We start from the raw sequence: 13,928 nt of genomic DNA, 5'->3' as shown, positions 1-13,928 counted from the left end.
GTCATCTGGAGCGGCGAATGTGCGCGCCACACGCATATCTTTCCGAGATGAGCGGACGTCTGTCGGATTTGTGCGAAAGTTATTGAAATGAGACACGCCGCTTTAGAAGGTCTTCGACATGAACAGAGCTGCAGGAACGCACTTTATAGATAAAAGAGAACATTTCGATACAATGCTTCTTCATTTCAATATGAAATCCTAATGTAAAACTAACTCTCCTCAATAACGCATTTAAAATCGATGCTTACTTATTTCATGCTGTCATGGGTGACATTGCTGGCATCGCGAATGGCAAAAAGCCTCACCTGAATAAAACAAAACATTGATTAGGATGTTGCAATAACCAACAAAATCAGCATTCAACTAAGGCAGTGAGATCATTTAACTTAATGGATTTAGAAAACTTAAGCAACCAACCGAATAATCGAAACTGACTAGATAAAGCTGGCCCTATTCTAAAACAATGGCATTAGCTAAAATCCCCGCATTTCCATCTTTCCAGACGTTTTTCATTACCCATTTATTCGCCAACACAAACATGGTGTAACAGCATCAACAAAGTTGCAATTTCATTCGCCCAATTCGCTTAAATCACTGGAAGCCTCAGCCTGGGGTGGGAAATCCTCGCATTCTCGGGGCTGAGGCTTTCTGCTTTTCGGAATCGTTCTGCGCCGTGAGACATGTTTTCTGAGGGTAACGCCCGTTACCACGGCGGGCGACAATATTTGGGAAATCTATGCAAATGAGACTGGCGGGGCAAGACGCCGAAATGGCCCATAATTCAAGCCTGAATGCAAACAAACTCTAATAACTGCGTCGAAAGTGTCTCCGCACCCGATAGTCAGCGGAAAACGGCGAAATAGACGTGGAAACGGCGGCGCAATCTTTGGAAAATGACGCAGATATGCGCCAGAAATGTGCGTAGGAGCCGCTCTCGACTCAAACTGGTTAATGTCGCTCCAGCTACTCTAATCGGTAATCTAATCGGTAATCCAGCTACTCCAGCATCGGTAACCGTGCCTGGCGAGAGGATGTGCACTCGATGGGATCAAATGAATACGACAAACGCTCAAGTTACGATAAAGATGTTGTGTGTCATATGCCATAATTTAAGCGATGACAACATAAAACCACAGAAAAACTCCAGACAAATGCATCAAACAACACGCCTACATTTTTCCTCACCATACAGAATAGTCGCTCCCGAACAAATAATTTTGACGAGGCCTGTAGCTCGACACGCCTCGAATATCTGACGCTGCGGCGGCGGAAACTTTCTCTCCCCACCACTCTCCGTGGATTGCTGGCGGCCCGTTTTCTCGTCACCACCCCTGTCATTCGGACCCTCTGTCAATTTCCCGTTTCTGCCGTTAACAGTGCCCCTCTCCTGCACCACACCCACCTATCGGAGTATCGCCAGGCTGGGAGAGCTCTCCCTCCACCGGTAGTTTGGCGACTGTCTCCCCTCGTGCAGAATGCAGAGGTGGAATTAATCCGCCAATTGACATTTTATGGCTCAGAAACGGAGCGCAGTCACATTGGGGAGGGGAGGAGTTGGACTGACGAGAGGAAGGAAGACTGCATGAGGATTGCTATCGGATTTATAGGGTGTCTGAGTCATAATTCTCAAATAAATTTAAGCTTTTCTATTGCGAGTTGAAATAGAACGCCAAAAATGTAGGAGCCGTTTACTGTCGTAAGGTAACTGACGAATGTCAATGGTGAATATATTGGCCACTTTAAATGAGATTTGAGCGCCGGTCGCTGGCTAAGCACGCAAAAAGTTGTCGTAATTTGATGATAACGCAATTTGATGATACCAATTGTGAATGTGTCAATTGAGCGGGCGTCACTTCTTGCACCTGAGCGGATTGCAAAGAACTATGGCACAATATACTCATTACACAGACAATACGGATGAAATTTTCAGTCCCTTCAGACGATATTTGATCCATGGAAAGGCAGAGGCCAACTGAGTTCGACCTTCCGGGTCATCCATGGATGCCATGTGTAGGCCAGTCTGGCGGTGCGCCCGGTGCGCCAAACTGATCCGGCCCTATGAGGCTGAATCTCAGCACTGTCTCCACACGATCTACAGAGGATGGGAGCAGCTCACCACTCTACCCACCGGGGAACATCCCGTCCAGCAGGCCCTAGGGGCCATTTCACGGCAGAACTGCCCAGAAAAGCACCCTTACGGAAATCGGTCTCCACGACACACGCTCCTCGGCAGTAAAGGGGAGTGTCCGAACGAGGGTAGAGCGAAGAGAGGAGAGAGTGGGGAGGCGTCGGAAACGACAGAATGCGTGTGAGTGGGGAGGGGAGGGAGGGAGGGATGGAGGGAGATGACTCATGGAGACGGAGTGCTATCTCCGAGAATGCGCTGATAAAAGCGCGACAGACAAGATGGACAATCATCGTAATGGAAAAAGAGACGTAAAACTTGGGTGTGGGGGTTGTAGTTTTGGAAGGAATAGCAACACTACATGGCGCTGTACTACACTGGCTGCACTACACTATAGTGTTTTGTAAAATTAGTAATGATATTGATCAACAACAAACGGTTTGTCCTTCAGAGTGCTGTGGTTTTTGAACGGATGAAAAGCATGCACGCTTCTCATATTTTATGTGCAGTGTGCACCACAGCGATTCATTTCAGAGCATTGCATAACGCATGACAATGGACTGCAAATACGAAAGGAGAAGTAGTTAGGTCATAGGTGTACATACAATGCAAGGATACGTCACTGCAAGTCAGGGCAATCGGCATCGCTTTTTCGGGACAGCATATGGCAGAGAACACCGAGCCTTAGTATTTACATCTTATCTTATCTTCGATGCTTCCAGAAGGCAGCGTGCTTTAAATCGCTTCCACTAGGCACTTCAGTTGGATCGACGCATTGCAAGGTCTGGACTCTCCAGCCTCCTTGACTCCAGGCGCTGTCGCCCCGACGCGTGGCCACAGCTGCCACAGCGATGCCAGCGTCATCTACGTCAGCTGAGAGAAGACTTGGGGATTCCATACTACAGATGGCAGCACATACCACGCAAAGCTCAGAAGGACCCAGCGGAGCATCATGCTCTCAGCTAGTGAATAGTCGAATCCGTCGAGAAGTATCAAACGTGTGCATCTTCACGCAGCGGGAGTCATTAAGCTTACATCATACCGTGATGCCTTTTCAAATTTAACTACATCAACCACACCACCATAACCTTCCCCAAAAGTACCGCACGGACACGGTCATGTCATGACCAAGGCCCTGAGTGAGAGTGATCTACACACAGAAAAATATTAACACCGTTAGCGGTGTAATTGCACAGTACATATCTGAGCACTTAAGGAAAGTTAATTTAGTCCCTTCCCCGCTTAAATTACTCGCGCTTCCAAATGAACACCAGGAAGAAGGTAATAGAACACTGTTAGGAGGGTTGGGTGTTTTGCTACATGTAGTAAAACACCCAACCCTCCTAACAGTGTTCTATTACCTTCTTCCTGGTGTTCATTTGGAAGCGCGAGTAATTTAAGCGGGGAAAGGACTAAATTAACTTTCCTCAAGTGCTCAGATATGTACTGTGCAATTACACCGCTAAGGGTGTCAATATTTTTCTGTGTGTACGCGAGCCATGCTTCCACGACCCCTATAGGTACTACCGTGAAAACCTAACAATGACAAACAATCCATTTCACAGTGCGGTGACTGACCTTTGACGATCGGCTGAGTGACCTCCGGCGAGGTCAGGCCAGCGATGACGTCATCCGATGAGGTCACCGAGTCGGGCGGAGGCGATGTCTCGATGCCGCTCTGAAAAACACAGACGGCACGTGTCAAATGATGAATGGCGACAGCACAACCGGTACCAACGAGATATAGAGCAAAAGATGACAGGATAAAGCAGTAATTTGTGTGCGTAGGTATAGGTAGTATGGCTGAGTAATTCTGTCGTCTGTAGACTAAAAAAAAAAAAATCAAAAGCTCACGTTTCCACATTCGCGTGTGGGACGTAGGGCATTACAATTATAACCGGAAGGTTCTATTCTAGTGCTATTCTAAACGTCGAAGAAGAGATGGACGAACTAAAAAAGGCTGCAGCTGTTCTAGGACCTGCCAATGCTTTTCGTCTTGATGCCGACAGTGCACGTGTAAACATCGCAGAACTGTTCCACTACAAGTGTCCTGCTGTCTAAACCGCTTTAGTTCAATGTGAATGCTTTGACATTGGAGACACAATGTAGGCGAATGTTTAAAACTGCGACTTTTGCGACAACCGTTTGAAAGTACCTGTCCTTGAATATGTGTCACTTTCGCGGGCCATCCAACGGTTGACAACGTACCATTGCTCTTCCTATATGCATGCCGCCCTGTGATCAGATTGCGTTCGAGTGAAATGAAATACGCGACGAAATGCGATTACATCGCCGAGGAATTTCAATGTGACACCGAAGACAGCGTTTTGACAACAGCCACCAGGGTAATAACCTCACAGGGGTACGGTTGGGTGGTAAAATGTCCGACAGTGAGCTGTGAATGTGCCTCCGATAGTGATAATTTTTATGACTGGATAGGTGTTACGGATGTGCATACTTGTAGAAATTTCAAATGGCTGCAGGAGCAAGTACAAACTGAAAGTTATTGATAACAGGCCAAACCAGCATTGCTTTTAACAAGTAACTTTACGATTAAACTTATACATTAGTCATGTCTGATGTCTGTTTATGTTAGCTGTCTACATGTCTGACATATGCAATCAGTTGCGTCAAATGTTCATCTTTCAGCCGCGTTGTAATGTTTTGGTGCACTACTATCGGTCATTCTAACATGAACTCAGATAGTCATATATGTAATATGAATGCATGGACGCATGTCATTGAACATCTCATATAAATGCGGGTGTAGTTGTCCATTCATGGAAAGAACATACACGTATATGATGTGTATGATAAACACCAAGCATCCGATAAAAACGTCATTTCTCGCATGAATCATTTATTTCCCGTAACCTTTCCCAGCATTAACGATTAGAAGTAGAACCATAATCCTGTTACCAACTAAGCTGAAATAAATATCAGTATAGGTACTACTTCTCAGGCATAGTGAACACAAAACGCGAAGTGTCAATCGATTCCTCTTTCATTTTCTCACACATTTTATCATCAACTCCACCTTTCTCTCTCTCTCGCTCTCGCTCTCGCTCTCGCTCTCTCTCTCTCTCTCTCTCTCTCTCTCTCTCTCTCTCTCTCTCTCTCTCTCTCTCTCTCTCTCGCTCTCCGTCTCCCTCTCTCTCTCTCTCTCTCTCTTCCCCTCTTCCCATATTCCAGCTTCCGTCGTCTGTTCCATTCCCCGCTGTCCCAGGTCAAGGAACCACTTCCCCTGATCAGCCGCGTACCGAGAACAAATAAACAGCACAGAGACGCACACCTGTCTCTACCCAGCACCGCAGAGAAACTCCTCTCCTCTCTCTCTCTCTCTCTCTCTCTCTCTCTCTCTCTCTCTCTCTCTCTCTCTCTCTCTCTCTCTCTCTCTTCCTCCCTCCCTCCCTCCCATTTTTCTCCACCTGCTCACGTGCGCCGCCATGCACCACTCGTCCAACTGTTTATGCCGCGACTCGCCGCCGAAACTCGAGAGCACCACTGCTGGGTGAGCGTTACCGACCTACCGGGTCGGCCCGGTAGGTCGGCCCCGTCTGACAATAAACCGACCGGTCTCTGAGGGACTGGGGTGATACTTCCGGGGGAGGTGAGACTCGGCGGCAGGAAGGACGGAATGAGGTGGGAAAAAGGGGATGGGCTGACGTTTTTCATATGATTCGGGAATACCTATACGTTTCTCAGACAGAGGCAGCATGCCGCATATGCGAGACGTTACACCATGAGCAGTTTGAGTGTGACGTTCCAACTTCCATTATGAAAGCAGCATGATAGGCCCATGTAAACGATGAAATGAGGAAAATGACAACATGGAAAACCCATGGATATCAATGACGTACAATCATGTGCGCTTCGACATTGCAAATGGAAAGCGTTACAATTGACTAGGATAACTACGCCTTTCTATGACAGTCGAATAAAACAGTGATGTTAGTAGCAGCTGTCTACAAACGGCTTTTCTATAAGCAACAAATACACCCCATAAAATCCCACAAATGGCATAACCTCAACAAAGCTACACCCCACTATCACTTCTCAGCACAGTTCCACAACCGCAGCTCATGATCTCTGGTCTCGCTGAGACCAAACCGTCTCCTCTGTGAGGCCTTTGGCCCGCGGGTCACACGCATCGGGGTCCGACCCGCCACTTTATGGGGAGCTAACACGTCAGCTGGTTACGAGCTGTAAGTGAAAGGCTGCCTCGCTGGCTGGCCTGTCGGTCTGTCGGTCGGGGTCGGTCGACTAGATTAGTCAGCCGGCTCGGTTTCAAATTCGTATGCACGTCCTGCGCCAAATGCGTGCTAATACGCCCCGGCCTCTCGCGATCTCAGTCGTACGTTGTGTAATTTGTCTGACCACAGGCATCGGCTATTCAGACGAGTTGTGGTTATTAATTGGCCCATGAGTATCGAAACGGCCACTCCAGTCCGCCGGGCAGGCGGGTTCGAACCGAATCGAAACCGCGCCCTCTCGTCGACATGACAGATGGAATATTAATATCGGCATAAAATGTAGGTGAAAGCCATCGGGAGTAAATATGGGCGACGTGAAAAAGGTGCTGAGTGTCTAGACCAAGTTGGAATTGGTTAAAGCCAGATTCAGGCATATTTCGAGAAAAATAGGTGTGAGCATTGAGCATTGAGCAGTGAGCAGTGGCCAGTGACTATCGAAGTATGTACCTAGAAACCTATGTGATATGTGCAAGTATTTTTATCATCCAATTTTTATTTGCGTATCATTTATCCAAAACTAGACGCAGCTACCAATAAAGCACCTGACAGTTGTTACCTAATTACGCACATACCTTCGATATGCCAGCATCAATACGCGTATCATACATGTTTGCGCAGACAGATTTCGTTCAGCCAATCGATGTCGGATAGTAGGTTTCCATGGCAACCAATACATACGGACGTCCGTATGGCTTCCAGCAATCGGCCGATCATTGCTGGCGGAGCTATTTGCCTGAAGTACAAGTCCAGCGTGGAAGGAAACCATATCGACGACGACAAACAATCAATCAAAATGTTACAGCAATTATTGATGTTGTATTGACAGAATCTGAAAATCAGTTACACTTCTGCTGAATTAATGGGCGTAGTTAAGTGCACTGCGTGTTGTAGTTCCATTTATTTACGATACATGTAGGAAGAGGGAGGCAATTATCATCAATAGACAAGGCCTATATCAAGAAGTCCTCTGGTCCCCTGGAGATATGTAGATGGTCTCGGCTAATCGTAAACGCGTTGTGGGAGATATTTAAACGTATCCAGACATTTTTAGAATTGAAATTTAATTGTCAATTACAAAAAAAAATGGAGAAGCCAGACCTTGCTAGTTTTAGGAAGTAGGTACAACGTTCGTAAATACAAATGCAATTTATGCATGTTATACCCCTTCCCTCGCTTGAGAAACTTTCTCCAATGCCTCCAGTTTCCACTATGGATAGGAGCTCAACTGGTGAAACGCAGCGTCACACGTCAAACATGCTCCACATTCCTCCACCTAAGTTCACATTGACCCGAGTTCGGAGTGATGACAGGACAGAAGGCTGGCCGCGATCCCCGGCCCCGCAGATCAGTTTGATCAGCGGTACACGCACCTGTCACGACCCTCGAGGCGGAACATGCGGAACAGCGCTGGCCGCTCGCCAGCCAAAACACTTAGGTGTTTGAGGGTGATGGGCGCCTCCCGCACAACAAGTCGTCAGGCTGTCAGCACTTATCAGCACTTTTCGGCACTCTGTGCGGCAGGTGATTTGGCGAAATGGAATGTGGAATGTAGGAAATGAGAGCAGACTGCTATTAGTAGACCTGTACATTTGTATTAATGGCGTTATACAGTTGGATGAAGAAACAATTAGATTGGTGTAGCGACTTGAGCCGGTCGGTAGCCGGTTATGTTTTGTATTCACAGTTACCGCCATGCAATGCAGGCCATTGTGGCCCCACCTCCCACCACAGCACGGCACCTCAGATCATTAGGGTCAAACCACAATACGTTATATAAACGCCATTCTCATGCTGTCAGAAGTGTCAGAGGCACCAGGCATCGTCTGCTAATGACCTCATGAGACGGCCGGCGCAAACAGTCCCGCATTCAACGGCGCGAGGCACCGACCCACCGTGGGAACGTGCCTTGACCTCCCGGGGCGCAAGAGCTATTAATGGAGCCGATATCTGCGTCATCACCGACCAAACAACTCGGAAAACGGACCTCTATCCTGGTTCCTCATGCAGGGGAAGCAAGACTTGCAGAGCGATTCAGACCTACCGACATCGAAACTTTGAGCTCCTTTGGGAGTTCAGCAGTAGTGCGTCTCGCTCGTGCCTCTGCGGGCGGCAGTCCATACCGACTTCTCTCGAGTCTCGAGCCTTTTGACCGGCTCGCGGGTACTTCAACAGGTGGGGAGTCCCGCGGGCATCCTGCATACCAATTCAGCCTCTCCTTCCCCACTCGGAGTTGTTGAGCCGGCCCGATGTCCCGACGCTAATCGATCACAGAGCGAGCAGCCACTGAGTTGATCGCTGCTGAGCTCCAGCTGCCTCCTTATGGAGCTGAAATTCTCTCACTGTCAAGCTTCATCTCTCCCATTACGAGCTAAGGCCGAGCTCAAGCTCATTCGCTGCCGAGCTCAAGTTCTCCCATCGCGAGCTATGGGGCTCTCCAATATCCATTGCCAAGCTCAAGCTCTCCCATTGCGAGCTAAGGCTCTCCATTGCCGAGCTCTTCCGTCGCCAAGAACACCTCTCACACTGCCGAGTCGCAGCTCTTTCATCCCAGTGCACCGAACGAAGCCTCCGGCAAAGAAAGGCGATGTCGATTATCCCTTTTACCGACTTTACCGACTGATTCGTCACGCGGCGTTCGTCACATGCGTTCGTTACGCCCGTTCGTCACGCCTGCTCAGGGTGATCACGACGCTCGTATGTCCGTCTCTTCGCGGTCATTTTCAGGTCAGCTGGGAAAACGGGACCTATCTAGGCTCCCACAGGCTCACAATCGTTTTTAACTAGTTCACCCATTGAAGCGGGACAGCGGACACCCAACAGTTGCGCTGCGGATCGCTAAAACCTGCTGCAGGGTCACGTGAAGGTGAGCGCTGTAAACGTGACTGTAAGACAGGGAATCTAGGAACCAATCACGATCACGTGTAGTACATGTTCGTGAGCCGGATCAGCTGACCGTCTCCGTGGCCCCCGGGGCACAATCATTTTAGTTGTCTTGTTCACTTTGTGCCTGAGGCTCGCTGGTGTATCGCGATCAGATAGCAAAGCCGGATGCTGTTTTATATGATGGATAGCCTCGGTACAAGGCTTGGAGATGACTGGTCGAAAAACTATCGACATTTTGACAAACCACTCATCAAGAAGAAACATTTTGCCAGTATAACTGAAACAAAGGCACTGCCCGCAACATAACAAACACATCACCATCATCTCTCTACATACCAAACATCTTTCCAAACAATAGCACTAGACAGCTGATAGACCTAACGGTGAAAGGGCTCTCCGACCAGCCCAACCACGCCCTTACCTATCCTCTCCTCTACACTGACCCATCCCTCACCGCCAGCCGAGAGTCCATACACCACCGCACTCTGCAATCTGCGGTCGTTTGCCGCCGGTTATTGGTTCCTAACCAGCGGTTACTGGTTACTCATCAGGTGCGATTACCCACCTCAAAGCGGCCCGACTGCAGGGCGGAGTGGAGGTCGTGACCTGACGGCGTCTCGAGACAGAGGTGCAAATTTTTCGGGGTTGGAACTAGTGATCTTGCTACTTTAGCTACATTTTTGTTGACACATAGCAATTTTGTTTTAAAAAAATGCATTAGGAACTCTCATTATTTGTCAAATCTAGCAAACAAATGCTTAGCGAGTGGTAGGAAGCAAAACTTTGGAACCCCTTAAATATCTAAATAATCATCTCTAACTCGCCCCACCGCCGTATGCTCAGTTCGTGTTTTGACGCTGTTACCACCGTCCCACAGTGTTCTTGGCTCATTCCTGGCATGGCCATAGACTGCAAACGACTCCAACACCCCACAAAGCAGGCACCTCGAGCGATACACGTGGCTTGCTGTAGGGGATCGTAGGGGTGTAAAGGAAGGAGGAGGGTAGGGGTAGGTGGGGAAGGCGTACCCGAGGGACGTGCTGGACGGTACGCCACCCCGCCGTAGTTTCAGACGTAGCCCCAGTGACTCCGTAGGCGTTGGATTACATATAGGAGAATTGTGCAAAGAAAGTCACTCACAATCACAACTACACGTTGTGCACACACGTTGTGCACTACACGTTGCAATGTAGTGGGTCGGGTTTTGGTATACTGACGTTGACTTAATTAGAAGTGGATAAAATATACATAATGAAGAGCGGTAGGCGCACCCGATGCTGTAAAAGGACCGTCCCTATGCCTGTTCGGTTATGTTTATTGCTCATTACGCTTCATTTGTGGACAATGTGGGCTATAACGGTACTAAAACGTAATGTAAATATGACGTGAGTGTTATACATGGGGGATGCAGCCTTCTCAACGCTCATATGCAATGTGTGTGGATGCATATAGTGTGCGGTTGGCCAGCCCACCTCTCCTCAGCCGTCCCGTGAAATGTGCTAAATGATTAATGAGCAGGTCGAACAAGCTGTCACGAAAGGAAAGCGACACTAAATTTTATGCTCACACAACAATAGAAGACGGATTGCGGGGCAAAACGGTCATTAAGCGTATCCAAGCGAAGTCATTAGAGGCACTCACACGGTATAGTCGGTCAAATATGTATCTTTCCCGGCCGGCCCTCCCCAAGCTGGGCAGGTCGGTAACTTGGCTGAATCCGCCGGCCGCTGCGAGTACTACGGAGGGGAGGGGACAGGTTGTGCGGTTGCCGCGTCGGCCAATGAGCGCGGACCTGGCGAGCGGGCTGGGGCCACGGCGTGTTGACCTAATATGGTCAAAGGTTCATGCCCTGCGGGTATGGTCTGCGGCCAGCTGGCCCACTGATTGAGCCACAGCACCGGGTCGCGGAAAGGTTTCGATAGGTATCTGAATTGGAGAGTGGAGACCGTTAGCTTGAACTTGAGTGTAGTCGCTCTAGGTTTGAGATGCCGTATCACTGCACCGTTTTTGAAAAGGGGAGAATTATTCAGTTGAGTGATGAGGGTAGAACGGTTGCAGAAATCTTTAGGAGGGTTGGTTTAGGAGGTTGTTTTAGGAGGGGGCGGTTTTACGCCCCCCCCCCGTCTAACTCGACTCCTGAGCGTCGTAGAGACAAGCGGTAGGCGGCGTTCGAAAGAGCGATAAAAAACGTTTTTACTTCTGATACTTTTTCTTAAATAGCTTTTGATCCAGACAAGATAAAGGATCGATTCGAACGTCATCGTTCTTAGCTTGTCAAAGCGCATCGAAAGCTATATCATGTGACCTCGAAAGGTCAAGTTGAAAATTTGACCTAAGGTCAAGGTCATGACCTGACTGAAATAGGTCATGTTGCATATCATTCGATCCGCATTGATCAGACAAACATGATAAACGTCGAACGGAGTCTCTATTTCTATTCACTCAAAAGTTATTGCAGAAAACCCCCGCTGGTGACCTCAGGTGACCTCGGATGACCTAGCGACACCTTCCAAAGGTCACCGGTGACATCTTTCGGTAGAATGACCACCAGGGACCTGCAACACCATGATCCTGAATATATTGTGTGGATCGGGTGGCATTCAGATGAAGTTGAAATTTATCCCATTGACTTATAATGGGGAGGTTGTGAGATTGACCTGACCTCAGGTCATAGATAAAAAAATCCGAGACATACATTTTGTGGATATTGTCACCCTTACTAACTCCTGAAAGTTTCATATCGATCGGTCAACAGTTGTAGCTTTGGTGCAAGTTCAAACTTTTTGTGACGTTAGGTCACTCAAACCGACCTGTTGACCTGACCTTAAGTCATATAAGGTCAAAATTCGCACACAGTATGCGCAATAGATGGAAAAACAGGTATGCAAAATTTGGTGGCGCTGCACGCCGCCGTTTTTCGGCTATCTGCGAAAAACCTGGGGGGGGCGCAAATCTCCCCCCCCCCGGCCCGGCGCAGGTTAAGATTTTCAGTAGATATGGCTTAACGCTTTCCCGTTAATGCCAAAAAAAAAAGTTTTTGCTTTATCAAAAAATAACCGGTCATAATTCGATTAAATATTTCTCTTGCGCTAATCATCATATCACCAAGCTTTCAATCGTATCAAGAGCAACCATCTTAATTTTTAGGTCAGCGACCCCTGTTGAAACACCAGATAATCCTTTGATAGCTCATAGCACTCAGTCTACAATTTACACGGCGCATGAAAGCACAGCCATCATTAGACCATCGCGCTGCCCTCACATTCGTTAGATTCCTAACGCATCCGCTTGCTCGCCTCTCCCGGCCAGACCCGCCGGAGCACCCGGCGGCGAGGCCGTCCAGTGCTGGTCTGCGGTCACTCTCTAGCCGGCCGCTGTGTAGCTCCGCCCCCCGCGCGTGACGTCACAGGGCCGCCAGAGCCGCCAGGGCAGCTGGGGTGTGGGCTCAGCCAACTATCGAATCCAGACCGTAGCGCCACTTGGCGGCCGGGAAAGATACATATTTGACCGACTATACAACTGTGAAGGCGTTTATTGATTGCAATTGGGGTCGATAGCATCCCCTGGAGGCTACCAATACGTGTTACAGCTGGGGCGTTCCACGACAAATCGACAAATAAAAAATTAAATTTGCACCCTCATATTTTATTTTTCGCTGAAAACTGGTGTAAGGGGTTGTGATGGGCGGGGAAGCCAGCTGTGGCAAGGATTTTTTTCTCCGAACAACGGTTTCCGAGATATAGCCTCGGGCAATTCCTGGAGGTCGCGCTGCAGCCCTATGTTTGGCGGCCTATAACTCAGAAACTATTGGTTTTCTACGGTACAAACTTAATATGGTTCAACTCACAATCAGTCAACAAACATTTTGGCTATCTCGGATTTTCAATTTTTGAAAATTTTGATCACGTGACCTTTTGACCTATTTTTTGAAGAGTGACCTTGATATTTTCCCCACTGAAAGTTGCAATTTTGTCTGATGACGATTAAAGCGTTATCAATTGTCATTCATATGCGAAAATAAAAAAAGTGGATATCGCCCTGCATTGACCTCAGGTCAGGTAATTTTTATGACCTGTCAATTATTACAAGCGGGAGCGACAGCGAGATCTCGAGAATAAAGCAAGATAGCGACAAGCGGTAAACGGTGCAGGGTACACACGGATAAGGTCTATAATTTTTACTGAGGTCATTTTCAGGTCAGGTCAAAGATGACGTCACAGGAGCAAAAAGAAGTCAAAATTGCGGCACTACATATATATGAAGTTTTTCTCGAATAACTTCCAAGGTATCCCAGCTAGGAACAAACCAATAGCACCATCGTGATCCTCTCGTCTATCCGCATCGAAACATATGTATGTTGACCTCGAAAGGTCAAAAGGTCAAAAGTTGACCTTAGGTCACGTGACGAGCGGGAGCGACAGCGAGATCTCGAGAATAAAGCAAGATAGCGACAAGCGGTAAACGGTGCATGGTACACACGGATAAGGTCTATAATTTTTACTGAAGACATTTTCAGGTCAGGTCAAAGATGACGTCACAGGAGCAAAAAGGAAGTCAAAATTGCGGCACTACATATATATGAAGTTTTTCTCGAATAACTTTCAAGGTATCCCAGCTAGGAACAAACTAATATCACCATCGTGATCCTCTCGTCGATCCGCATCGAA

General features: G+C 48.0%; 1 protein-coding gene across 1 annotated transcript in view; it reads right to left on the bottom strand.

Moving 5' to 3' along the window:
- LOC122374539 overlaps positions 1–13,928 on the bottom strand; it is a 93,706-nt gene that overhangs the window by 45,240 nt on the left and 34,538 nt on the right. The window contains exon 3 of the mRNA XM_043353350.1: positions 3,704–3,803. Coding sequence (XP_043209285.1) covers positions 3,704–3,803 — 100 coding nt within the window. The remainder of the gene's footprint in view (positions 1–3,703; positions 3,804–13,928) is intronic.

This window comes from Amphibalanus amphitrite, unplaced genomic scaffold (genome assembly GCF_019059575.1).
Source record: "Amphibalanus amphitrite isolate SeventyFive unplaced genomic scaffold, NRLGWU_Aamphi_draft 000039F_arrow, whole genome shotgun sequence".
Classification (NCBI taxonomy): Eukaryota; Metazoa; Arthropoda; class Thecostraca; order Balanomorpha; family Balanidae; genus Amphibalanus; species Amphibalanus amphitrite.
The sequence above is the reverse complement of the archived record's forward strand: the minus strand, read 5'-3'. Positions and strand labels throughout refer to the sequence as shown.